We start from the raw sequence: 26,872 nt of genomic DNA on the forward strand, positions 1-26,872 counted from the left end.
AAAAGTCAGGATGAACAGAGAAAATGTTCCTTTCCATATCAGTGATGAGGCTGGTTGAGGAAAAATCCGCCCAGAACCATGTTTGGACCTGGAAGGTTTCATGGCATCGTGTTGGGAATCACATGGGAAAACATGTGGAACCATGTGATACACATGTGATTCCTACTGTGTTTGTTTTTCCCTAACAGTGAGTGAAAGCAATTTTTTACATGCAGAAACTACACTGAACAGAAAGAGCAACTGGGGAGCTGAAACCAAACAACAGAAAACTACGGATAGAAACCTGGAAATAATGTGTAAAAATAAATATCAACCGCAAGAATTTATCTACCAAAACATAAAATGGAGGAAAATATTGGAAAATACAAGATAATAAAGAAATGGGAACATTTCTGAACGAAGGTGAAGTTTTGTTTCCCTGGGTTGCAGTGTATTTTGTAATATTTGAAATCCTTAAAATGATTTTTTGTCCTGAAATGTTTCCTTCGTCTAACATGTTTCCATAACTTCCTGTTTTCTTTCTCACGCTGCGTTTTGCCTCAGTTCTGGCTTCACAGCAGGACGGAGGGCCCTGGTGCAGATTTCCACCACAAAACATGGACGCTTCCGGCTGTTTGTTTGTAAAAAATGTAAAACAGGATTTTACCTGGGAGGTTCGGCAAACAACAGGTAACAAAGTACAGAAATAATCAGGAACCAGAGAATCGATCAGGGAACATTTCAAAAACAGATGCAAGTTGCGCCCAAAGTTTTGACTGTTTGCCTCATCAGCTTCACATTTGGCCGACATCAATCATTTCAGGCTGAAAATAAAAACAATATGAAAAGATGTTCAGGATTTTGTACAGCTTGCATTAAACATGAGTCTTCCAGGTGAATCACCAAGTATGTGGGGAAAAAAATCTTGAATTATTGAAAGAATGTTTCACAAACAAACGCAGATCATTTATTTTACAGTGAACATTTTGCTCTTTTTTTTAAAGCAAAATGTTTTAAAAGAAATACTGTACATATAAAAACAGTTCATGGCTACATACATAAAAGTTAAAACAAATGTCCTGTTTGCCTTTCCTGGGGAAAATGTTAGCTTCTCTAAACTAAGAGAAATTCAGGTTTGATTTTATTTCTTCAGAAGAAACAGACGGATCTCAGATTTCTTTCTGAGTTCAGGATCCATCCAGACTGTTCAGGGAAAACCTCCAGGAGCATCATGGGAAATCCTGTTTCCCAAACAGCCAAATTCTGCCTGCTGACCTTTTCTCACTGTTTTAACTGACAGTTTAGTTTAGGAGATTGTAATTGGGTCACATTATGCATTGGTGAGATTTAAACTTAAATAAAGATAAAGTCTCTAAACATAAAGACAGAACAGAAACTATCAGAAAAACAAATCTAATAATCTCTTAATTTCTCCTGGTACTTTATAAGTCAAGTCAAATTTATCACATTTCAGCAACAAGGAAGTTCAAAGAACTTTACATGATGCAAACAATAAAAAACCAAAACCTTTACAATGCAGTGGAATAATAATGAATATTAATGAGAAGCTGGAATACAAACTAATATTAACGGATCCAGTTCATATTAATTGAAGGCCATTCTAAAAAACATTTTTCACCATAGTTTAAAATAACTTTGTGTTTCAACATTTTTGAAGTTTTCCAGAAGTCGCATTTAAAAATAAAAAATAAAAATAAAAAGTTAAATAAATGAAACTTACAGACTTTCAGTTTTGTAAAAGTTCTAAAAAATAAACTTATTTATTTACCGTCATAAAACCAACGCTTACAGTACGCCCCCTGGTGGCTACTGTTGGCATGCCAGCTCTTTACAACCTGAATCATCTCAGTACGATGTGCTGCGCGTACGGGCGCCGCCCTGGAGGGGGCGCCAAAGCGATGGGGAAAATTATTTCAAATCGGCATTTCTGTATTAATAATTGTTTGTGTAAATGTTATCAGTGGATAGTATATATAATTACACATTTTCCTTTGCTTTGACTGAGATGATGACCTACTGTAATATGTAACTTAAATAAAACTCTGTAGTATTTGCGTTGTGCTCCTGTACATACAGAGGTCAGGTTGGCATATCGATCAGATTACATCCAGATTTCATAATCTGAGCTGCTTTTCTGAGTGGTAAAACCAGTAAGAAACGGAGTTAATGCTTTATGTGGATAAAATCAGAATTTTGATTTTAGCTGTCTTAAAAGAAGAAAATAAAACTTAAAAACTAAAAGCAAAGATTTTTACTCTCTATTGTTCCAATCAGCTGAAGTTAAATCTTAAAAAATGCTCATAACTTTCTCTCCTGAAGTCCTTGAAAATGAGCAACAGGCAGCAGAAGGCAACGAACAGCAGCGCTGCCCTTCAAGGACCAGCAGGTGGCTTAAATAAAGCAAAGGGAACTAAAGCCAGATGAATCCTCAGCCTTGGATTCCAGACATCAGGGGTAATTCTCATGACTCACTTTGAACAAGTGGCTGAACTGCCTTCGTTCAGGTTGGTGAAGCTAAAACTGAGGCAGAAAACATCCATCAATCACCTTTGGGTTGAAGGAGATGAGAATCTGAGTCAGAGCTGCTGCCCACAAAACAACTTTACTGCCTTAAACTACAACATTTAACATCCTAACTGACACAAACTGCTGGTTACAGATTACTGAAGTTATCTTTGGACCTGAAGAGGAACGACTGAGAGTCAACACAGCTTCAGTTATAACAGCTGGAAACCAGAGATCAGGATGAACTCTGACCTGAAGCTTCAGAGCCACATAAAGACGGTTACAAAGTCGGCCTTTCATCACCTGAAGAGCATTTCCAAAGTTAAAGGACAGACGTCCCAGAAAAACTCATCCACATTTATCACTGCAACAGTTTTTCCTCTCCACTGTCACTACATGCTTGTCCAGGAGTGAATGATCTGCTTATTCTAATGATAAACTGATTATTGATGTGATTTTTTTGATAATTAGAATTTTTATAATTGACAAAGCATTTGTAAAGTGCCTTGAGATAAATGTGTAAACTTTAATGAATAACTGGATCAATATTAGTCTGCATGTAACGTTTGAAGTCATCATGTAACGACCTTTGAACTGCCTAAAAGCTGCAACACAAATAACTTGTCCTGCCTGACGGCCTTTAATGCTGCAACTAAAGAAGCCGGTAAACATGTGAAGATATGTTAATTATCTGATTAATAGCTGAATCCTTGTCTATTTCTGACTTGACCATTAAATTTTGCACATTAACACAGATGCAGTCAGTGCATTAAATCGCTTGACATTGCCATGTTTGTGCTGGTGGCTCCCCCTGCTGGTACGTTATAGATCTACTGAAGGTGCTTCTGTCAAAAACCAGAAAAAAAAGTATTTTTCTGTTTGACAGGAGTAAATATCCTCTAAATTTAAAAATTACTGCAAACAGAAATATTTTTACAATAATTATTGAACATCATTATGGTGTTAGTTAAAGTTGCTGCTGTTTTATCACATTGGGAACCAAAGAGGGAAAAGTTTCAAACAACGCCAAGACAACATGTCAAGGGTATTTATTTAAAAGATAAAATATGCAGTCATTGTCCTGAACACGCAACTATTAGAAAACGCTTCGAGTCGTTTAAAAATAAAATGAAATGGACATGTGAGGACAGTTCGGTCTGCCAATACATAGAAATCTGCAGGTAGAAGTTTTGATCTTCTCTCTGGTTTCCTGGCGTTCGGCTGCAGCGTCGGAACGACGCGGCGAACCGGAGGAGAAAAACCAAACACTGTTCGCTCAGTGTTCCCAGATCACATCTGTCAATACGGAGTTTCAAGTTTTACAAGTTTTAAACACTGTAAACATTCACAAAAAAATAAAACACTGTAGCAGACTGGTACAGTACGTGTTCATTGATATTATGATGCAAAAAGAAAAACGGCATCTCTGTGCAGTTCAAAAATGTTACAGTAATAGAAGCAAAAATGTCACATTTAGCTGCTGTTACCAAATCAACCATCATTTAAAAAGAAACAAAAAAAACAGGTTATAGGAAATATTGTAACTTTAGGAAAAATAACCACAAAACAAGATTTTCTTTATATAAAAAACGTTGTTTTTTTTTTAAACAATTTCAGTATAAAACATCACATATTCCCAGGCCAATCAAACAAATTCACGGTCATTTCAATAATCATGAACTCCCCAGTCAAACGGACTACAATGACATAAAAAAGGATTTACTGCAGTTAAGGGGGTTTTCTGTACTTTTAACTATTTACGGGAGAAATATACCAACACAAAGTCTAACAATCACTCTTCGTTTGCTATAATATTAATAACAGAAAAGAACAAATGTGAACTCCTGGTCCGAACAAAGCCCAAGCCCCCAAATTTCCGGTCAACGAGGCGTCTACGCAGTCTTCTGCTGGCCCTTCTTCCCGATGAGGGATTTGTGGATGTGAGGGATGACACCTGACAGAAACACACCGCACTTCAGTCAGACTGAAACCACCCGACACGACTGCAGACACAAACCAACCGAAACCAGGCATGAGGAAAATAAAAGCTCCTCACCTCCACCAGCAATCGTTGCTTTGATGAGAGAATCCAACTCCTCGTCGCCGCGGATCGCCAGCTGCAAGTGGCGGGGAGTGATACGCTTCACCTTCAAGTCTTTGGAGGCGTTTCCTGCCAACTCTAGTACCTGATCAGATAACACGCATTTATCAAAACATTCAGACACAGCAGAGCAGCAAGCACAGCCAGGGCAGGAGGACGTACTTCAGCGGTGAGGTACTCCAGGATGGCGGCGCTGTAGACGGCCGCTGTGGCTCCGACGCGGCCGTGGCTGGTTGTGCGAGTCTTCAAGTGTCTGTGGATACGACCCACTGGGAACTGGCAGGAAGCAGTGAAAAAAAACAAACAAAGTAACTAAATGTTTCAGTTCAAATTAACACCTGCAGCGCAAAAACCACAAACTGCCAAATGAAGAGAAGAGTTACCTGCAGCCCAGCCCTCTGGGAGCGCGACACCGCCTTGGCCTTGGCTTTCCCGCTGTCTTTTCCTGCCTTTCCTCCTGCCTGCAGAAACACGCTGCTTCATTAACAACTAAACAAACTACAACAATAAACAGAAGGAAACTCACAGATTCAGACTGAAGATAAGATTGAGTTATTATAATGAAAAATAGAACTGATTTAACAACACTCAGATAATGCAACATCATTTTAATTTCAGTTATAAACTCAGATTGAATGAATCTGGACCAGCTCTGGTTAAACTCACACATTTCATCTGAAATATTCCAAAATATTCATTTAAAATACAAGTTTAAGATTTAATAAACCTCAATTCTACTTTTACAAAATGTTTAAATGTTTTTGGATTTTAGAATAATTTTAAAGACCTTCAACAGGCATCCATCTGGATTATCATAAATACTTACAATAATCAAAACCAGACCTGTTTTTACTGCAGTGGTTAAAAACAGTTTGATTTATAAACCCTCCATTTCACAATTTAAATTTTATTTTTTACATTATTTAAATAACTTTAGATGAAATCCATCTTAAAATTCATAATAAGAATAATCCAATCTGGGATTAGTTATACTTTGCTGATTTTGTCCTAGTCAAAGGTCATACAAGTGCCTAATGAAAAAGAAGATTCAAATAATTGTTTTCAAATTAGAAAATGCATAAGTGTTTGGATATTATATTCTGATCAAAACAATCCGCTGCAGTATATCAGTATATTACATCATGAACCATTTTAATCCTGGTTAGTTAAAAAATAACAAATAGCTTTTTATTCAAGCGCTGATTCGGACACGAACTTCAGCGCCGAACGTTACAGACGGTCGGTTGAGCAGCGCGGTTTTCCCGCCAATCTCAAACAAAACAAACCCAAAACCACAGCCGCACCAGTCAGGCTGAACTGCGAGCCTTCAAGCGACGGACTGGCTATGAAACTGAACATATTCACCAAACTCGCTGTAAAACAATAAAAACAAAACAAAAACATAAGCTGTCAGGGGGCTGATGTCAGAATCCCCCCCCCCACTGCAGGCTGAGCGGTCAAGTTTTCATTCACAGCCATTACAAAGAAAAAGTTCCCCCATCACTCTGGCTGCTCAGCGACAACTGCAGGCGATTTCCGTTAATCTGGTCACTGATGTTACAACTTCCAGACTCACCACCCACTAACTATTGTAGCACCCAAAACATGTTGGCTGAGCCTGCTAACAAGCTTTAATGCGATCTAACATGAGCTACAAGTCGCAAAAATGACACTTTAGTCCGTTAAAGCCTGCATTATGAATGAAGCATTGCGCCCGAAATAAAAATGAAGCATGAAATTATAATGTAACCCTGAACCAACGGCTTAAACAGCGCATGCTAACGCGTTAGCTGACAGCCGTTCAGCGACGCTTTCTACTCACATTCTAGTCGAAATTTCTCAGCTCTAATTCAAAACAGCACTTTCTGCCCACTGCGTGTTTATTACACCAAAAATACTCTGTCGCCTCGGGAATGCATTCGGCATTGATCGGACTTTACCTACCATTTTATTTTCGTCTGGAAATTTGATTGAAGAACTGAGGGGTAGCAAACAATTTCAGCTCCCGAAAGCAAAGAAACAATAAACCCTTTTGCAAATCTTTTGCTTGCGACCCCTCGTGGGAGCCAGGCCAGCCAATCAGATCGCGCGTTATTACTTCGAATCTGCCGTTCAGCCAATCATCGAAAGACGTGCAGAAAAACCAACCCATCCCCCACCCGAAGATCTCCGTTGCTCTGTTTTTGCGCACGGAACCTACAAGGAGGCGGGACTGCGTGTGAGTGGAGTGTCCTTCCAGTCACATTCATCCCAAAAATGTACGATACAGTCATAAAGTAGAAATTAACTGTTGAATTACAGTAGGACAGTATTTATAGCGTCATTATACTGTAACATTCTGGTCAGGATGCATTGAGGAAATTGATATTCCATCAGTAAAATCAACCCATGCAGAAGTTATAGGCTGTAGAAATAAATTTGATATTCATTCAATACTTGAGGATAGCTGTCATAGACGTATAAGAATAGATGTTTTCATGGGCCTCCGGAGCGTAAGGCAACCTCACCGCCATATTCAAAGTGGCATTTTGTTGAAACTCATAAAAAGAACTATCAAGAGAAATCAGTTTGAAGGGTTTCAGGTACAAAGTGTGATTACGATTTCACATCCATGTTTTAATTGTTAATTTTTGATCAACAATTTGCTAAACTAAGTGTAGTTATTTTAAGTGAAATTTATTTTAATTGTTTGGTGCTGATCACAGTTATTAGTATTCGCACACAAAGCATATGTGTGTGAAAAATATTTAATCAAATTAACTAAAATAGGAGAACGTGCCAGTCCTAACATGGTGGACGAACTGACGTACCGTTTTTGTGGGGCAACGTATGGTCTACTCGTCTATGTCTATGAAAGCTGTTATGATTCGTAAATAAAATATCATATGGAAGGCAGAGCTCGATATGATTGGCAGAGAAAAGGGCGAATGAAAACACCGAATCTTTTTATAATGCTTTCATTGGCAGCAGAATTAGCCAATCAGAGCCCAGAAAGCAGCGCCCGGTATTCTCCGCTAGCTCTGCTACCAGAGGAGAGAGAAGGGGGAGGGTTTGGGGGTCAGAGATACTCAGAGAGACGGGCTGCTGGTGGCGAAGATGGCGGATGGGGATAGCGGTAGTGAGCGCGGTGGCAGCAGCGGCGGCGGAGGAGGAGGAAGCGGTGGATTTCAGCATTACCAGCGGGAGCCAGAGACACAGGAGCTGGCTTCGAAGCGACTGGACATTCAGAACAAACGCTTCTACCTTGACGTGAAGCAGAACGCCAAAGGCCGGTTCATCAAAATCGCAGAGGTCGGCGCCGGGGGCTCTAAAAGTCGTTTGACCCTCTCCATGTCAGTTGCTGCCGAGTTCCGCGACTATCTGGGGGATTTTATAGAGCACTACGCCCAACTCGGGCCTAGCACCGCGGAGCAGATCGCTCAGTCGTCCGGCGGGGATGACAGCGGGCCTAGACGGGCCTTGAAGAGCGAGTTTTTGGTGCGTGAGAACCGAAAATACTACCTCGACCTGAAGGAGAACCAGCGGGGTCGGTTTCTCCGGATCCGACAGACCGTCAACCGAGGCCCCGGTTTCGGCGTCGGAGTGGGGGGCATACCCGGTGCCGGCATGCAATCCGGCCAAACCATCGCTCTCCCGGCCCAGGGGTTAATAGAGTTCCGCGATGCTTTGGCCAAGCTGATAGACGACTACGGGGGAGACGAGGAGGAGCTGGCCGGCGGCGGAGGGGCCGGGGGCTACACCGAACTTCCGGAGGGCACTTCGATCATGGTGGACTCCAAGCGCTTCTTCTTCGACGTCGGGTCCAACAAGTACGGGGTCTTCTTGCGGGTGAGCGAGGTGAAGCCCAGCTACAGGAACTCTATAACGATCCCCTTCAAGGCGTGGGGCAAGTTCGGGGGAGCGTTCAGCCGCTACGCCGAGGAGATGAAGGAGATCCAGGATCGGCACCGGGACAAGATGTACGAGCGGAGAACCGGAGAGGAGTCGGAGGGAGACGACGTGGACGACGATTGACGCAGAGGGAGAAGCGGCTTTCTGTGGGCTAAAGTTGACAACAGGATGCAAAGCCTGGAGAGAAGAGCGACTATTTTGTGCATGACGAATTGAACTATAAAAAAATGCATTGAAAAAAATGCTAAAAAAAAAAAAGTATATTTGACTGAGAAATTTGTTTATGTAAGAGAAACATGTTCTAAAGTTTAGGTGGATGTTATAGCTAAAAATGAGTGCAGACTGCAGTAGTCAGCCTCTGTATGAGATTCCCCGTTGATAAAGTATATTCTATTTAATATATATCTATCTATATATTGATTGTCCCATTGATAACCTCACATGTAGCCCAGCAAGTTCAGTTTGGCAGAAACACAACAGTTGGTTACCTGGACTCCTGCTTGATATCCAATGGTGAGAGCTCACTCAGTGCTGACCTGTAGCCTGTGATGATGAGGAGGAGGAGGAGGATGATGATGAGGAAGAGTAAAATGTGACATACTCAAACCAGCAGTGGCTGTGAGGGAGTGCTGGCATCGCTCACCATGGCTGTTTGTGTTTTTTCTAAAGTGATCAGAACCAAACGGCTCGTCCAGACAGAACCGCCGCGTCCAGCAGGCCTGGGGGCAGAACGCCCGGCCCCGGGGGCAGAACGCCCGGCCCTGGGGGCAGTAGGGTTACCTGCTGTAAGCACGCATTGTCTCGGCCTCTCCAGCCCAGTCCAGACCTGGTGCTGACCCTTGACCCTTGCTGCGGCGCGGCGGTGAGGCCTGCTCAAACGTGGCTTGTTGTGTCTCAGGGCTAAAGCATAAAACTAAAATCCAAGCCCACATTTTTTTGGGAGGGTTTCCCAGCATTCCCTGTGCCTGTCGCTGCAGCCGAGTCGTCCGGTGCGGGCCACCTTTGACCTTAGACCCGGTGGCCTTCTCGTTCACGCTGGTGTCGCCGTTCCCCAGCTGCAGCTTAGCGTTGCCAGGTTTGATCTAGAATCACCTCCAGGGTCGTCCGTGTTGACTTGCTTTGGGTGCATCATTTGGATCCTCGAATCTTGAACTCTGACCTTTTACGACTGGAGCAACATTCAGTCTGATTGTAACAGAATAAATTAGGTGCTTTTGAAACAGAACCTCCTGCGGGGGGAGTTGTATCTAAAAGATATATATATATAAATATATATATATGTACTGAAAGAGATTTACTAACTAAAAAATTGATAGAATTATTTTTAAAGATATATACTCAAATATGTCTTAGAAATATGAGATTTATTAGATAATGCTGCCTAAAGTGGCCTATTTAAAACACTAAACTTGGATGCAACGGTCCAGGGTTATATTTCATACCTGCTTTTCTTTTTTTTCCTAATATATCTTTTATTCCTTAGAGGAAACTTAAGAGAACAACAGATTGGTTCCTCCGTATGTTAAAGCAATTTGTAGAAGCAGCTTCTCTGAAGTCTGCAAACTCTCAGCACTCCAGGTCACTTTACCGCTTCGTTTCGTTCCCTCCTTTCAGTCCACCGCCGTTTTTCACTCCACAGCGTTTTCCCATCAGTTGCCATGCGACAAACGTAAACACCTGCAGCCGTCAGCGTTTGGTCTTTATTGCTCCTTTTACTGATGTTTTCTGGTTTTTTTGCATGCCTGCTCTGACGCAGAGCCGCCTTGTGTTCTTTTCTTTCTGCATTTTCAGATTTGCTGTATAATGGTATTTATCCTTCTTTTTTTTTTTTTTAGAGCTGTTGCAAGTTTTTTTTCTGTGCTGCAATAGACAGAAAGTTAACTTTTCAGCCTGATGGTTTTCCAACGGCCACAGCGTTCCCGTGTTTTTGGGGGAAACCTCACTTTCATCGTCTCTCTTCCTTTTGGTGTGAAAACTTCTCGTTGAATTTTACTTTTTCCCTCTACAACACAGCAGAGAAATGCCATATATATATATATATATATATATATATACATATAAAAAATACATGGGAGCAATAGATTTTTTCCTTTTCTATTGATATAAATATACTATATATAAGGTTACACATGCGATTTGAACTACATCCTTCTTCTTGTACTGTGTTACGTGAAATGGCAGCTGTTTCAGTCGTGTGTTCTGCTGTAATATTCTACCAAGATCCTTTCAACGAGAAATAATAAAAAAAAAGTTTTTGCTCAGGAGAGTTGTTGCGTTTTTCTTTATCCTGTTTTCACAAGTAATTCATAATTTTTATATCTGCATCAGACACAAATGGTTAAGTTTCTTCTTTTTCTGGCTAAAGTATTAATTTAATACTTATTTCCATTTATAAATCCCTTTAATTTATTCAGTTAGAATCATAAAATCAAACCTTTATGTTGTAAAAACAGTGAAGACATTTTTAAATAAACTAATTTCCTATCAAATACTTAATGATAAACACAAAACTAAAAAAATGTATGGACAATTAAAACCCATAATTATTAACTCCTCTTACTGTTTAGGTGTAAAATGAATGTTTAATGTTAATTTTGATTGGAAATATTTTGGAGTGGCCTAGTCAAAGTCCTGACTTAAATCTGCGAAGGCAGCTAAAGATTAGGGAGAGCTCAATGACCTGAAGTTCCTCAGAAAAAATACCAGCAGAAATCTGTAACAATATAGTCAGTAATAAATATTCCTTCCATTATTGAGAAGGAAATAAAATATTTTCTACATTCATTTTGAAAAATAAGGAAAATTATTCAAATAAATTCAGTTTGGATGCACAGATGTAAACACGTTTATGTCAGAATCCGGATTCCTTTCATTGACATTGTGCACAAAAGAAGCACAACGAAAATTAAACAGCAGCTTTCAAAGACAAGTTCCATAAATAAATAAAATATCTAACTAAATATAAAAATAGAAACATGGAAACAGCTGGGATGTTCAGGAAAAATACAAATATATAAATCTGTTCTGAATGCATCAACATAGAAACAGTTTTTATTCACATTCTTTCAAATGCATGTAGAAATATTTGATTTAAAAGTATATTTATTGAGAATATATCATATTTAATGAGAATATATAATCTAATATACAGATTACAGATAATCTATATATTGTAGCTGTAATCTAATTGCAGCTGGTACATTCTGATAAAACTACATCTGTATTTTTCAGCAGTTTTTTGAAGCTGCTTATTTCAGCAAAGCTGCATAAAATATTAAAGCCGTTTCATATATAATAAATGACAGGTTGTTATTTTTGATGCTGCTTCTTCTGTTTCTGCTGTTTGGAAAAGTTTTTATTTGTTCGTTTCTGAACCAGATGTTTTTATGAAAGATCGTTTCTATGATTCACTTTAAAAGTCTGAATCATGATTTATGATTCATGGATGAGCCAAACAGGATGATGATGATGACTCTCCGTTTCCTCCATCTTAAAGCTCATAACAATAACTTTAAATGAAAACCAGCTGCCTGCGACAGACTGGCGACCTGTCCAGGGTGTACCCCGCCTCTCGCCCGGAACGTAGCTGGAGATGGGCACCAGCAACCCTCCCGACCCCATTAGGGACAAGGGTGACCAGAAAATGGATGGATGGATGGAAAACCAGCTGCAGGAATGGAAACCGTGAAAAGTTTCAATTTTTCAACTTTTTGTTTCCTGTTATTGTGTTTTAGTAAATTTGGTGCTTCGGTGTTTTTGTTATTTAATGTGCCGATTTCTAAAAGTTAGTAAAATTCTGCAACTTTTTAACATCAGGTTCATTTAACCATTTCTGTTTTCTTTTGCTTTGTTTTTGTTTTTATCTAATTATTTTCCCTGGATTACCTCGGATTAAAAATAATCCAAGGTAAAACCCTGGAGCTGCAGCAGAAAACTTTCATACATTTTTTATCTCGATATTTTCTGAACTTTCGAACATTTTGCAATGCATCCAGTTATATCCTGTTTTCAAAATACGGTTTGCCCTTAATGTGATGATAATCTCAGTAACTCTGGTTACTGAGACCGAACTGCTGGCATTGCAACATGATGTTTTGAAATATGCAAGATTCAGCATTTTTGAAGCTGAATATGATCTAAATTATTCCCTCACACATTATGAAGATAAATAAATGTATATTTTCTTGTATGTAAAAGTATTTTTTAGTTTTCTTTAAGGTGTCCCATCGGCAGCTTGACACAAGGAATCATTCAAGCTGAAGCCAAACAGATTTTCTTTCATCAGTGGAGCGTTACAGCTTTCACAATGACGCTGCGAAATATTTAATACATAATAATACACTTGTGTATTGTGCCAGAATGAATTGATAAACTATGGATAATTAACAAACTGTCAATATATTGCTAAATAACTTTAAGCACTCCATAAAATTAAATAACACTGAACATATTTTCACATTGATCACCACATCCAGGAATTTATGATTGTTTCTGTGATTTAAAGGAAAAAATTACTGATATTTTATCAATAATTTTAAAATATCAGCAAGAAATTTAGCAATATTTGCTCTTATGACATTTATGACAGTAAATATAACCTTTTCTTACTCACTACATCGGTCAGGGATGATAACTTGACAAGGATGAAGTAGTGAGTTATACTGCCACCTGTAGGTGGGAGTTAGCATCACCTGACCTCAATGTTTCTCAACAATTCTGCTTTATAAACAGTATTTATTGTTCTGTTTTGGTTTTTACCTTGCAATTATTCAGCACTTTGAAAATGCTTTATTAAAATTATATATTATTATTAGCATGCAAAAGTGCAGGGATTTGTTGAAGCATGAATTTTGGCGATTGCTGAATCATGAGAAACGATTTAAGTTTTTCATGATTTAAGTCAAAATTAAAATTTAAAGAATCTATTTATCCTCTGGAGTCTTGAGGGCCCCATAAAATGTTACAGCGGGCTGGATTTGGCCCCCGGGCCTTAAGTTTGACACGTGCTACCAAGGTTGTTATAGTTAGTTAAAGCTAACAAGATAATGGAAACTGAAATTGAGAAAACAGGAACCATTACCTGAAATAAATAAAAGTGGTAACTGTAGATATAATATTATATGTATTTATGGTTATGAACTTATGTAAAATTGATTTTTAATTTTTTTCCCTACACATCCAGTTTGTCAGCCGTCGGAAACTTTCGGTTCTCCAAACTCCTGCAGAAGTTGGGAGAAAAACCAGAATCACAGAATCAGTTCAACAATAACTGAATATAATTTTTGAAAATAGTATCATCCTCCTCCTCCTCCTCCTCCTCCTCCTCCTCCTGCCTTTGACCTTGTGATTCAGTCCGCTCCTTCATGTTCACACAGACACACAGTTCCGGTTGCACAAACCCTCAGTGGTGATGAGCATCGCGCCCACAGAGGCGAAATGAAGCGGATGCAGCGTTAATGTGTTGGAGTCACAGGGAGCAGCTCCAGGCCACGTGGTGCAGGCTGAGCCGGGCGCCAGAGGAAGAGAGGATTAGTGGCCCCGGCGTCCTGACGGCCTGCTCCAGAAACACAAGCCCCGCTAATCCATCCAACACCCAGAGCAGGTGAGGAGGGACAGAGCGGCTGATCGCCCAGAACCGGAGCCGCTCGGCTCAGCGGATCCACGCTGCCGCTGGGAAACGTTTGTTGGCCTGATAAATGATGTGAAAGGGCTTCAGGCTGAGTGTTTACAAACAACATCTGTCATAAAACTTTAATCCGGTCAAAGTTCACGTCTGAGATCATGTGCTGAGCAGGAAGGCGGCTTGTAAAAGTTTTCATCCTCCATTTAGTCACAAATTGCATTTTATTGGTTTAGAGAAAGAGCAAAGCTGGAAAACTGGAAAAGCAAAAGGCTTTTTAAAAGCTGCAGTATGTAACTTTAATTTAATTTATTTTTTTTTACCATCTGATTACCGTCAGAAGAAATACACCAAAAACAACCAATCAGAGCCAGGAGGAGGGGCTTAGCGCTGTCAATCAACCTTTTGTAAGTGCTGCTAAATGTGCTGATGGAGGCAAAACAGCTGACCGTACAAAAATAAAATGTTTATCTGCCATCATTGGTGGTTATGATAAATCAAATCAGGAATTAAAATGGTGCTGCGGTGGCATGTAAAGCATGAAAATCAGAGCTGCACAAACAAAACTAAACTTAGCAAAAGTAGAGAAGAAAACTGAAACAAAGATGTGACAGAGCGAGTAATGAATGCAGTGCAGCTGTGGTGATGAAATGAATTTATTTCTGAGATTTATGGAGGAAATAAGAGTTTAAAATGGAGAAATGAACCAGAAATTCAGACTTTTCTGATCCTAAAAATGGCTTGAAATCAAACCTGAAGTTGGAATTCCTTCTTGAAAATAAAAGTTTTTCACCAGCCATGTTCAACATGATGTTAAATATGTTAAATATGATGTTAAATATGTTCAATATGATGTTTTCTTAGGGAGGAGAAAATAATCTGCTTACCTTCATTTTAAATAGGCTGCATTTTTCTGCATTTTTCTGCATTTTTCTGCATTTTTCTGAAATATATTTCAAGTATGTCATCAGTTGAACCTGCTTTTGAGAATATATTACAAAATGTAACATATAACTTTAGATATTTTTGGTACACTTTATAAAAATCCATATTTTGTAAAATATTCTTTACATTACAATTAAAATAGTAATAAAATTATACTTATAAACACTAATAGTGTCTCTTACATTACAGTGAAAACTGTCAGTGATGTTTAACAAAGAATTTCTTGATTGTCTTAATAATTCTGTTACTATTCTGTGAAAATATGAACTAAATAAAAACTCATAATGAAATTACTGTTACACGAGACTTTGCATTTCCCAACCTTTTAATCTGTTTCAACGTTTGACAATAGAATAATAAAGAACTTGTTCATCAATAAACGTGACTCTGCAGCTCAATAATAACAGTAATAAAGCAGCAGCAGCGCTGGAACAACCTGCAGGAGGCTGAGGAAGCCGTCGGGGAAACGGGTCACCGGGGGCAGAGCTGAGGACGCCTGGCGGAACCAAACTGCTTACGTCTGATTTGGACCCGAATGGAGAAAATGTCCTGTAGTAGTGAAAAGCTATTTATAGCCTGTTGCCATGAGTGATGAAGCTGCGCTCAGGAAAAACACATTTTCTGTGATGACGCAGCTTCGGCTAACCGGAGAAACGATCCGCTCACTGAAGCTACAGCGATTAAAACAGAAATATTATTATTACTCATTTATATTATTCAGTTAATATTAACAACACAGACCTGAATAAACATCCTGCTTGTGCCGCATTGAATCCAGCTTTTCCTTCAGAACTGCGTTGGTTGGTTTGAGCTCGGTAGTGAAACGATTAATCGGATTAATTTCAATGAATCAATTATTGAAATAATTGTCAACTAATTTAGTAATCGATTAGTGATTAACTGGAGTACAAAATCAAGAATGACCATTTGCTGAAAGAACAACTCAGAACAATAATTTGCACCAAAACTGTTGACATACTTTCTGTATTTAAGCCAATAAAACTCTTGATCTAAAACTCCTCAGGTAGTTTTAGCTTCACCTGATTCAGTAAAGAAACTCTTAATAATCACCTTTTCTCTTCCAGTAAATAACTGGTTAATCGAATCAATAGTCAATGTATCAGCAGAATTTCCTGCACCAGGTAGAGTCCATCTGAAAACCAAACATGACAGCAGCGCCGCATGGAGGGGCGCCGTCCTACAGAGGGCGCCAAAACGATGGGAAAAATTATTTCTGCTCGCCATTTTCTGTATTTTACAATGGAGTGTTTGAGTCACACTGAGAAAATAAAATACACAAATTATTAGTTGTAATATTAACTTTATCCTCCAAATATTATGACTTTATTCTAATATTAAGAATTTATTCTTGCATTATTTCAGCTTTATTCTTGTACAAATTTATTCGTGTAATATCATAATTTTTGTTTAATATTATTTTTGTTTAATTCTCGTATTATTTCAGCTTTACCCTTGTCATTTTATTTTTTATCTAAACACTAATACAGTCATCGTGTTCAGCTTTATTCACCTGAACACTGAAACCCTCCGAGAGGTTCTGATCATGTCCGGCGTTGACCTGAGAAAGTTCCGATTCTCTGGCCACAACCATCATGTTTGCCAGTTGATTCGAGGATCTTAGATCTCAAGCCGGACTTCGACTCCTTCTAACATCATTTTTATCTTTTTTGGCCAAACTGCTCAATCTTTGTCTCTAAATGCTAAATTCTCCAGAAAACATTTAACTCCTGCGAGCTTCAGTCTCCTAAAGGTGTTGACCTCATTAAGAGACTTCAGGCCGGTGTGAACGGGACAAAATGAACCAGTTTAACTTACGCACCAACCACTGAAGCTGAGTGTAAAGATAGCAGTAGTACCACAAAATGCCACACGGTGGCAGCAGAGACTAACTGACTGTTTTATCACTTTTTCTGTTCAACTCAAAAAACGTCGGAAAGATTCATGAATCACAAAACTTTGTCATTAAAGCTACTAATAAGTACAGATTAATATATAAAAACAAATAGATGTAACTGAAATTAAAAGACCAAATATTCACTATTTATCCTCTGATGTTGTTTATGAAGGGAAATAATGAAAATAATTTAATGATTACAACAGTCCAGAACAAAACCCTTTAGCTCTGGATGCAGTTGAACAGTTCTGTTAATAAAATAACACAAAGAAAACTAAAAGTTATTTTCCCTCTTGTCTCCATGCGGTGTGGATATTGATGAAAGTGATTCCAATTTGATCAAATATTAAATGAATCTGTGATGAAGCGGCGACCCGCCCCGCATTTAGCAAGGCTCTGTATTATGAACACCTTATATTTGTGTGTGTGTGTGTTTTCAATAGTATCATTTATTTATTTTAATTAGAACAGTAATCATCATGTCAGCAGTAAACATCAAATGATTCAGAATAATTCAAATATCATCTTTATGTGACATAGATGATGTTATATAGACAAAATCTATATGACACATAACACAAATAACATAAAGTTAGAGTAAAATAACAAAAATAGACAAAGTAATCTTCTTATGATTCTCCTCCAGGTAATTTTCAGTGTTTCATTTTATTTTTAAAGGTTTAGTTGGTGCCATTTAAATCAATTAAAACTAAAACTTTCCTAAAATAATGGCTTGTCTATCTTTTTTTTTTGTTGCAAAAGTCAGAAGTAACTTTTGCAAAAAATTAAAAAAATAAAAAAATCACCACCTCTTTCCAAAAGATGTTCCAAACGGCAAAAACCAAGAAGACATGTTATTATTTTAGGAAGGTGGCGATTTTAATAACTTTTTTCTACAAGTCATTTTGTTTTAATAAAGTTTCTTTTTTCTTCTTCTTTTTTTACATGGGAGCGATTTAAAAGCCCCCCAACCTCCGGGCTCCGTGTTACGCCCCTGCCTTTGCTGCGCATCTCAGATGACTTTCTGCGGCTGCGCAGATCAGTGACACTTATCTTTAATGATTACAGTGGCGTGTACATGCGCACTTTCGTTCACGGCTGTTTTCACGTTTATTGGGCCGTCCAGATATCAGAACCTGGCGGAACCCAGACAGGAACCCAGATAAGTGGCGCAAACCCGCGTATCACGCAGACTACGTCACTGTCTGGGTTACGTCACGCCAGCTCGTGGTTTGTAGTTTTGCTCTTTTGGTCTTACTCCGGAAGTTCAGCAATATTCTTATTAAAGATTGAACAACACTGGATGATTAACAATAAACTTATTTCAAAGGTAAATAAAACAAAATCCATAATAATAATATAAATGTTGATTCAGGGAAAATCAGGCGTTAAATTAAAGATCCAAACCAAGTGAAATAAATGATTAGGTATCTGAATTTATTATGTGACCTGTGCATGTTGAGTGTTTTCAGCTGCACTGACCTGCAGCTCAAATAAAAGACAGAAACACAGATTGTGCTCCACAGCAGCTTTCTGCAACCTGCATGTTCACAAAACAAGTTGATCATTTCTAGCTTCCCGAGAAATCACTCAGCAGTAAAACAGTATTTAATAAAAATGATCCTCAAATATGATGAGAAAAACTGATTTCATATTTTAAAATGATGTCATTAAACAGAATATATCAGCAAAGTTTGGTATAAAAACAAAGACCAATTAACCCATTCTACAAATTATTTTATTAATATTAAACTTTAATTCCATAAAATGAATACTTACAAAAGGTATTAGTGTTTACTGGATGGATCTCTAAATGAAAGAAAAGACTCAGCAGATCAAAAATAACAAAAACAGAAACTGTAAAATAAAAGTTTTATATGCTTTTGGTTAAATATGTGGTTTTTGAAGCCACTTGTATTGGATCCAGTATCTAGAAGTTTTACTCAGAAATCATTCATAACATTTTATTTATGTAAAAATCTAAAGTGCAGTAACAGTTCTCCTAAAAGGTCACGTTTTCCAAAACGTTACTCAGGTCAGTGTGAGTAACTGTCACTAGTTCCTGCCCGTCTCTGTTGGTGTTACTGCAGTAAAGTGAAAACTTCATGTCTGTTCAGATGTTTCTGCTCATGCAGTTTAATAAATTCCTTATTTTCTCTCTGCAGTTTGACTCAGAGTTCAGTTGAGTCACAGTCAGCACGAAGAAAACCGTTTTTTAACGCTTGGTGGCGAAAAATGATTCATTTTATCCACATGGGGGAAACGTTCTCTTGTTTTTTCCCCTTTATAAACAAAACAAAACAAAACATTTATGATCCGCAGAGATTAAGAAGATTACGAAGGAATTTGCCCGGAAGGATGTCCGGCCTGCACCGTCCAGATAAAACAGTTCAGGATGTTTCTGTCCAGAAACACTGAGAGGAATTAAAAAAATGTCTCATTATTTCCCCCTCCTGCAGTTCATCAGTATTCACAGAGCTTCGCTGTTCCCACGTTTAGATTTTACACAACCATGACAGTAGCTGCGTTCTCATTACAAATATGAGCAAAACTTTGATAATATTCCCCTAAAGTCAAAAACACAATTATGTAATCGCGACGTTTCCATTAAATATGAAACGCAATTAAAATCACACATGAATGAACTTGTTCAGGCCACAAGTCATTAGAAATCAGGCCTCCTACCACTTCCTGCAGTAACACCTGGTGGTTGATCACATGACTCATGATGCATGAAAACTGTTTCCATTGAAGTTTTGCAAAATAAACAAATTTCGATAAGTCCAAAACAACCACCTGATCCTGGCGCCGGAACATTTCATTGAAAACTGGTTGCTGTGTTTCTAGTAAGGAAATTTATCTTTGAAATGTCAAGTTGAGCAATTCTCTGGTCCATGGAAACGAGGCTATAAGACTTTTCTTTTGAATGTTCTGAAAATGTATTAAAAGTAGAAAACCAAGGGCGTGCCGTGGTGGCGTACGGGATATGGAGGCCTTGAGTCCTCGACGCGGCTGTCGAGGACTCAAACCCATCGTGGGTTCGATTCCCGGACCCGGCGACATTTACCGCATGTTTTCCCCTTTAAGGGACACTAGAGCCCACAAAAGACCCCCTGGAGGGGAGAAGAAGAAAAAAAAGTAGAAAACCAAGAACTGATTATTTAAATAATCAGCCTTCGCTGCCCCTTGTTCAGGCAGTTTGGTCCGTTCTTCCTGAGGTTCTTCTCCAGCTCCACCGGGTTTGATGTCTGTGCTGCATTTTCCAGATGTTCAGTCAGATTCTGGACATTCTGCAGCGGTTCTGAAGCCTTCGAGGTTTTTCTCGTTCGCTTTGGGTCGTTGAAGCATCGCCCCAGTTTTCATCCAGGATGCATTCATCTTTCCCTCTATCCTGATCAGTCTGTCAGTTCCTGCTGCTGCAAAACATCCCCACAGCCTGATGCTGCCACCACCATGCATCACTGTAGGGATGGAGGAGTTCCCTCCAAACATGATGTCGGTCTGGCAATCAGATCAGAAGACGGCTGCAAGCAAATACGCAGCTATACAACCGGACAGCTTTGAAAAGCAGAAGTGCAGCCTCCTGCACAACCAATCAGAATGCAGCAAGTGGTTTCTGGATGATAAGTCAACAACAAAACACTTGTCTTTTCCAGCAGCCATTGTGCAGAGCATACAGCAGTAAAACCAGCTGACCACACATGCTGGAGCACAGCTGGGGTTGCTAGGTAACGGTTTAGACTGGGGAGGTTTTTGCGGATCTATCTTAACCTGTTCAAGGAAGAATAATAAGTCACCTTGAAGCAAAGGCTGTAAATATAAATACATAAATGTTTCCTTTTAATAAACACTCAAAGAAATGTAAACTCCAAAACCAAAGTTTATAAGTCCTCTGCTTTAGAGCCACGGATTTGTATCTAATTTGGATGATTTCTAAGATGTTGTTTTTGAAGAGTCGGCTGCAAATGATGCAAGGACGACCTCTGGCCTCGGGCCTGAAGTTGTGAGACTGTTAATTACAACGTTTGCATTTTCCCATCCACTCCCTGCTTGGGAAGCATTAAGTGTACAAACCAACCGGTCGTTGTTAGGTAACGCCTCGACGTAAACAGCCCTCTGTGGTCTGGCCTACAGGTTCATCGGCTTCCATCCAACATCAGGTGATAAACACAAACATGATGTCAGTCAGTCTGCTTCTCATCCCCAGGAATGTTTCTCCAGAACCTGAACATTTGTCACTGTAAACCAGGGCTGTGTGCCCAGAGACACAAATATACTTGTTTAGTTTCAGGGCGCTGACTTAACAAACTGATACTAAATGTTTGTGAGGTGAAATATGAATAACAAGAAAAACCTGAATAAGTTTGTGATAAAGTTTCCAGCCTGTTTCCATCATCGCTGTGGGAACCTCATCTGATCCAGGTCCAGATTATTTACAAAAGACGCACTTAAACAGATAAATCAGAAAATGAGGGCAGTTACAGTCGTCTGAGGAAACACGTTTTGCACATAGCTTCACCTCAAAGGAAAGGAGGTTTACTTTGGTTAGGCCAACAACTCTGAGGATTCAGAGGAGATTAAACCACACCTCAGGAAGAGATGTGCTGAGGGTTTCTGTTTGTGTTCCAAACATCAGATGAATGCTTAATTAACTGATGCAGATGCAGATGAAGAGATGTGCTGACAAAACAAAAGACTTTCTGAAGGTTTATGACTTTAAACATTTCAATCTTTCTGCCATTTGCTTGCTGTAAAAAGAGAAGCAGGAGGTTCATGTTCCAATTAAAGATATTCCACTACCAAAGTTTAACTTTTTATGATTTTATTTTATAGATTTCTGTAAAATGTGTTTTATTTTTGTGCAATCCTTTTACATTATATGTAGAAATCGCTGGATTGCCTGTCTGAAGAAATATCTACACAATCAGAACAACTTGCCTGAACCTGCACAAATCTACAGTTAGTCTCATTAAAACAACTGGAAGTGTCACAAAAAAGATGGATAAAAATTAACATCATCCGTCAGACGTCAGTCATAGAGTGCTCATAAAAACATTAAAATTCAAATGTTAATTATTCTGAAGGTGGCAGAGGCTGCAGAGTATTTTTATAGATATGTTAACGTATTATTATTATCTTGTTATTATAAGATTTCATTTAATTTCACTCATATTTCCACTAAGGTAGAAAAAACACAATTGCTGTGTTTGCATCATATAACAAATGAGGTTAAAATCACACATGAAAAAATAAATCCTCATCTTCCTTCCACTTCCTGTCGCCTTCTTTGTCGTTTCCACCAGCAGTAACATCTGGTTGCTGATCATGTGACTTATGTGATTAAAAAACAGAATCACCATTTTGTGAAATACATCTATTTTGAAAAACCACCTCATCCTGGCGTAATTCTTTTTAATCAAAAAATATTTCCAATAAGCAGATTTATTTTTGTAATTCCAATTTGTTCAGTTTTTGGGTCAATGGAAACTCAGGCGCTGCCAAACAACTCAGAGTGCTTTTTAGTTTTTATCTTTTTATAAAAAACTGAACAACAGGTTCTGCTTCACAACATTTGTTCTGCAAACAGCAGAAAACAAATTTCCAGGATTTATTTAGTCATTCATAATTGTTAGCATAGGATTTACGTCATTTCCTGCCAAACCTTCTTCCTTTCTTGCGATTTGCCCTCAAGTCACGTTTAAATCATCACATTCAGCCACAACCTCTCAAAGGTCTATTAAACTTTGATGGCAGAAAGCCGAGTCATTTCATTCACAGATGCAAATTTTTCTTTTGTTTTTTTTTTTCTTTTTCTCCTTAAGAAAACCAACCATTCGAGCCTCAGCATGTCTTGAAGAACAGAAAAATGCAAAGGAAAGGCCAGAGCAGCCGAGGTTTGACTTCTGTCTTCCTCCGAACTCGGCAGAAACGATGCGGGCAGAATTTCTACTATTTGAATGAATAAAAATGCACAAAAACACACAGAGAGACTATTTTCACTGCTTCCAGGAGTGAAAGTTTTGCAGTGATGTCAGAAAAACATTATTAAGGAAGAATTATTTATTAAAACTTTGAACAAAACGTGTGGCTCGTCTCTTCCTTAACACAGCCGGGTTCTTCTCGGCGAGCAGCGGCCAGCTGTAAAACGAAACTAAAACAAGGCGTGTTGACGTCACAGATCACAGAGTTTAATTCATAAACAAAGCAATGAACAACAAAGCTGCAGAGATACAGAGATATGCATTTTCTCACAAAATAACAACACACAAGGAGAGACAGACAAACACAAAACACAGAGACAGACAAAGGCGCCCACGTGGAGAAAAAGATGGAAAAAACTCTCTGTATATTAACGTTACATGTATTTTATACTTAGTAGGCGTTTCCTCACTTTAATATATGCAAAGAAGGCGTTCTGTTGTTCAACCAATCAGAGACCTGTTTTCGGCCCCAGAGAAACCCGCGAAACTCCCCTCATTGCAGCTCAGATGTCTGTTCTCTGTCAAACCAAACAAAGGAAAAACCCTTAATCTGGGCGTACCACGCACGAATGTCCCCAGCACCGAAGTCCTGATATAAATCTCGCCGACTCCCCTGGAGTTTCTTCCTCCCACATTCCAGCTGCCGTTTCCATGGAGATGCTAATTTTATGGCCCTTGTATAGACGCCTGCTTGTCTTGATCGGGCCATCTCAAAGGGTCACACAAAGCCTGTTTTTCCAATAAGAGTGCTTAATATTCCTTTACACATGTTGTAAGTATTTTAGCACTTAAATAATCATTTTCCTTAACAACATCTTTTCAGTTCTCATATCTCACATGTAAACATGTAAAGTTTGTTAAATTCTGCTGGAATTGTTACTAAAACTACAGTAAAGAGGAAACACCTCATGCTCAGAGTGGCGGTACGGTGGAGGATCCCTGATGCTGTGGGCTTTGAAACATTGTTAGAGGACGGCAGAATGGACTCTGATATATCAGAATATTTTACATTTTTGCAGATTTTGTCTGCATGGTGATACAGTTGATTTTTTTTTTTTACACCAGATCAAATTTTTCGACTTGAATCTATTCTTTTCTTGCTTTCTTTTCTAAAAAAGAAATTACAAATTCCAGAAAATATTTTCAAAAAGTGGATTTATTTTAATCGTTCCTTGTGTGAGTTGGACGATGGAGAATTAGAGCCAAGCAATGAGAATTTTTGTTAATATTATGAGAATAAAGTCAATATTAGCAGAATAAAGACATCATTTTAGCAGAAGAGAATCATTTTAATGAGAAAAAAGCTTCTCACTGCAAGAACACAAAATCTTACCAAATACTTTTGGTCTTATTTTCAGTTTGATGTGCAAATATCTCAGTACACTTAAAGTAAGACAAATCTAACCTACAAATAACTTTCCAGAATTACACAAGAGCTTGTTTTAAGTTAATAACTCCTTAATGTTGATGTATTAAACCCTGTTTGCCCGGGTCCAACAGAAACACATCTGGACATCTGGACCTCCCTGGCTTGGATCGTTTCATACGTAAGAAGTATTTTTCAGATTTGGTTCTCAGAGGGACCGTGTATCCTTCCTGGCAGATAAATCCTAATTACGTTTTTCTCCCTCTGCAAACTGGAAGGAGGAAAATCCACAGAGAGTTTTTCTGTTGTGAAGCCACAGTGATGTAGCAAAGGTCTGAAATCAAATCGAAATGATTCGATGGTGACTCAGTCTCTCTCTCAGGTGTTTGTTTGAAATGCAGATTTTGTCTTGCAGTCAGACGTTCCACTCTTCTCCGTTTCTGCATCAGTTAATTAAGCATTCATCCGATGTCTGTAACACAAACAGAAACCCGTGTGTGTGTGTTTGTGTACTTTGGCGGTTCTGAGTTGTCTAAATTGGTCTGATTGTGGAGCTGCTGGTTTCCTGATGAACTCTGGAGTTTACCGAGTCAACATGTTGCTCTGCAGGCCGTTCCATCCACAACACACTGGACCGTTCTGTGATTTCACTGGCATCAAAACCTCCTGGAAGTTTGATGTGAAGAGCAGCAGTGTTTCTATTTTCGCTCAGGAAGGAGACTCATCATCTCTTTACTTTTGGCTTCTTTGCTTCATCAGATTTTGTGTTTGCGCAGTAATTATTGGCTAATGCATTAAATATGTTATGAGCGCATAAATCAGTTTATTTTTAGGAATTTTTTAGGAATAATTTTCATGAATTATGAATGTTGAGATAAGGTATTTGTCTTAAATGACTTCCTGGTTTTTAATTGTGTTGTCCTTCAAAATAAAACACTCAGATTAATTGTGAACATTTTATTGTCAGCACTTTGAAGGCTGATTTTAGAAAGCTTATGAATAAATTAATTTGTTGTCTAAACGAGTCTAATAATAAAATTATCCTGCTGTTATTAATGATAAATACATGCAGTAAAAGCTAAAACTAGTTTTATTGCTTTGTAATTCTTCTCTTATGCTAAAACTCTTTATGTTGATAATAAAAGTTAAATCCAGATGAAATGTCCACAGTGAAGTATTTTATAGCTTTAGAGGTGTCAGATTTAAGCGGTGCTGTGGTGGCGCCCGGGTTGAGCACAACCCACATATAGAGGCCTCAGTCATTGACGTGGCGGTCGCAGGTTCGATTCCCGGCCTGCTGACCTTTGCTGCATGTCTTCCTCCTTCTCTCATTTCCCGTTTTCCTGTCAATTCACTATGAAATAAAGGCCACTAGGGCCAATAAAACCTTTAAAAAAAGAGATTTAAGTGGTTTGAAGTGTTTCTCTTTACGCGTTTGTAAAAGACGACACATTTTTCCTGCTACTATCATGTTTGTTTTGGTTGTATTTACCCAGAATGCCTTGCGCTGTAGTCCGCTTTCTGCTTTTGTAGTGATGGCCGGTCCGCCTGGCGTTCAGATGCCTTCAAACTGCACCAGAGTTCACTTCCACCGAACAGAGACCGGGGTTTGGACTCTGGTCCCCCAAAAACAAAACGAACTGGAAACAAACTGGATTTGGTGTGAATGCACCATTAAACTCAGTTCTAATAGGGATTTTCAATCTCCTTCAGTTTATTCTTATTTTAGATCAGTAAATAAAGCATAATGTGCCTCTTGACTCGAACGGTCGTAGAACCACAGACTCATAAACACAAAACTCCTTCACCTTCTGCTTTGATCCGGATATATAATCAAACCCAGAACTGAGATTCAGCATCACGGTTTTTTACAACTGCAGCTTGAAGAGCGAGTTACACAATTGCTCTTTCAGCAATTGTGTAAATTTGGTGAATTTGTTGCGTCATCTAACGCTTTCACTGTAAAATACTTGAGGGTGAAAGAAATGTCATCATCACAGAGTAAATCACTGCAGCTCCCCTGATAACCAGGAAGGGAAACAGAATCTAAATTCAACACAGACAATTTTAAAACTCAGGTATCTCAGGAAGTTCTCCTAACGAAGCACCTTACACACAGTTTAACAAGTTCTTCCTCTCTGGGGTGAGAACACTAAACCTTTAAATAAAAAACAACTAGTAATATAAAACTACTATTGTCAGAAAGATAACAAAGCATAATAATTCTAACACTCACCAAGGATTTTTGGTCAAGTTTCTCGTGAAAATATCTTAGTACATTTGAAATACGGCAAAACAAACATATAACTAAGTTTTATGACGACTATATAAGCTTGTTTTAAGTCAATATTTGTTTAATACTGATGGAAAAATCTTCTGTTAGTCTTCAGCGATAAACGGTCATATTTTCTACATAATGGCCTCTGTTTTATCCTGCCTTAAGCTATTATGGTGTTAAAAGAAAAAGCGGGGAACGTTTTCATCAGACACTTCTAAAATGCTCCACTCGTGTCTCAGTAAAGGTGTCAAAACCGTATATATTTCAACT

The 26,872-nt window shown here is 38.6% G+C and overlaps 2 protein-coding genes across 2 annotated transcripts; one reads left to right on the forward strand and one right to left on the reverse strand.

The window, feature by feature from the left end:
- Positions 1-3,537: 3,537 nt before the first annotated feature.
- On the reverse strand, positions 3,538-6,701 carry h2az2a (H2A.Z variant histone 2a). Its single transcript, XM_028033096.1, has 5 exons — positions 6,551-6,701; positions 4,990-5,067; positions 4,769-4,882; positions 4,562-4,691; positions 3,538-4,459 (listed from the first exon to the last, which is right to left on the reverse strand). The coding sequence occupies exons 1-5, from the start codon at positions 6,551-6,553 to the stop codon at positions 4,398-4,400; spliced, it is 387 nt and encodes a 128-aa protein (XP_027888897.1). The 5' UTR covers positions 6,554-6,701; the 3' UTR covers positions 3,538-4,397.
- A 931-nt stretch (positions 6,702-7,632) lies between these two features.
- Positions 7,633-10,759, forward strand: LOC114154216 (transcriptional activator protein Pur-beta). The gene has a single exon (XM_028033095.1). It carries the CDS (start codon positions 7,703-7,705, stop codon positions 8,618-8,620), a length of 918 nt encoding a protein of 305 aa, XP_027888896.1. The 5' UTR covers positions 7,633-7,702; the 3' UTR covers positions 8,621-10,759.
- The last annotated feature ends 16,113 nt before the right edge of the window (positions 10,760-26,872 follow it).

This window comes from Xiphophorus couchianus, chromosome 12 (genome assembly GCF_001444195.1).
Source record: "Xiphophorus couchianus chromosome 12, X_couchianus-1.0, whole genome shotgun sequence".
Lineage (NCBI taxonomy): Eukaryota > Metazoa > Chordata > Actinopteri > Cyprinodontiformes > Poeciliidae > Xiphophorus > Xiphophorus couchianus.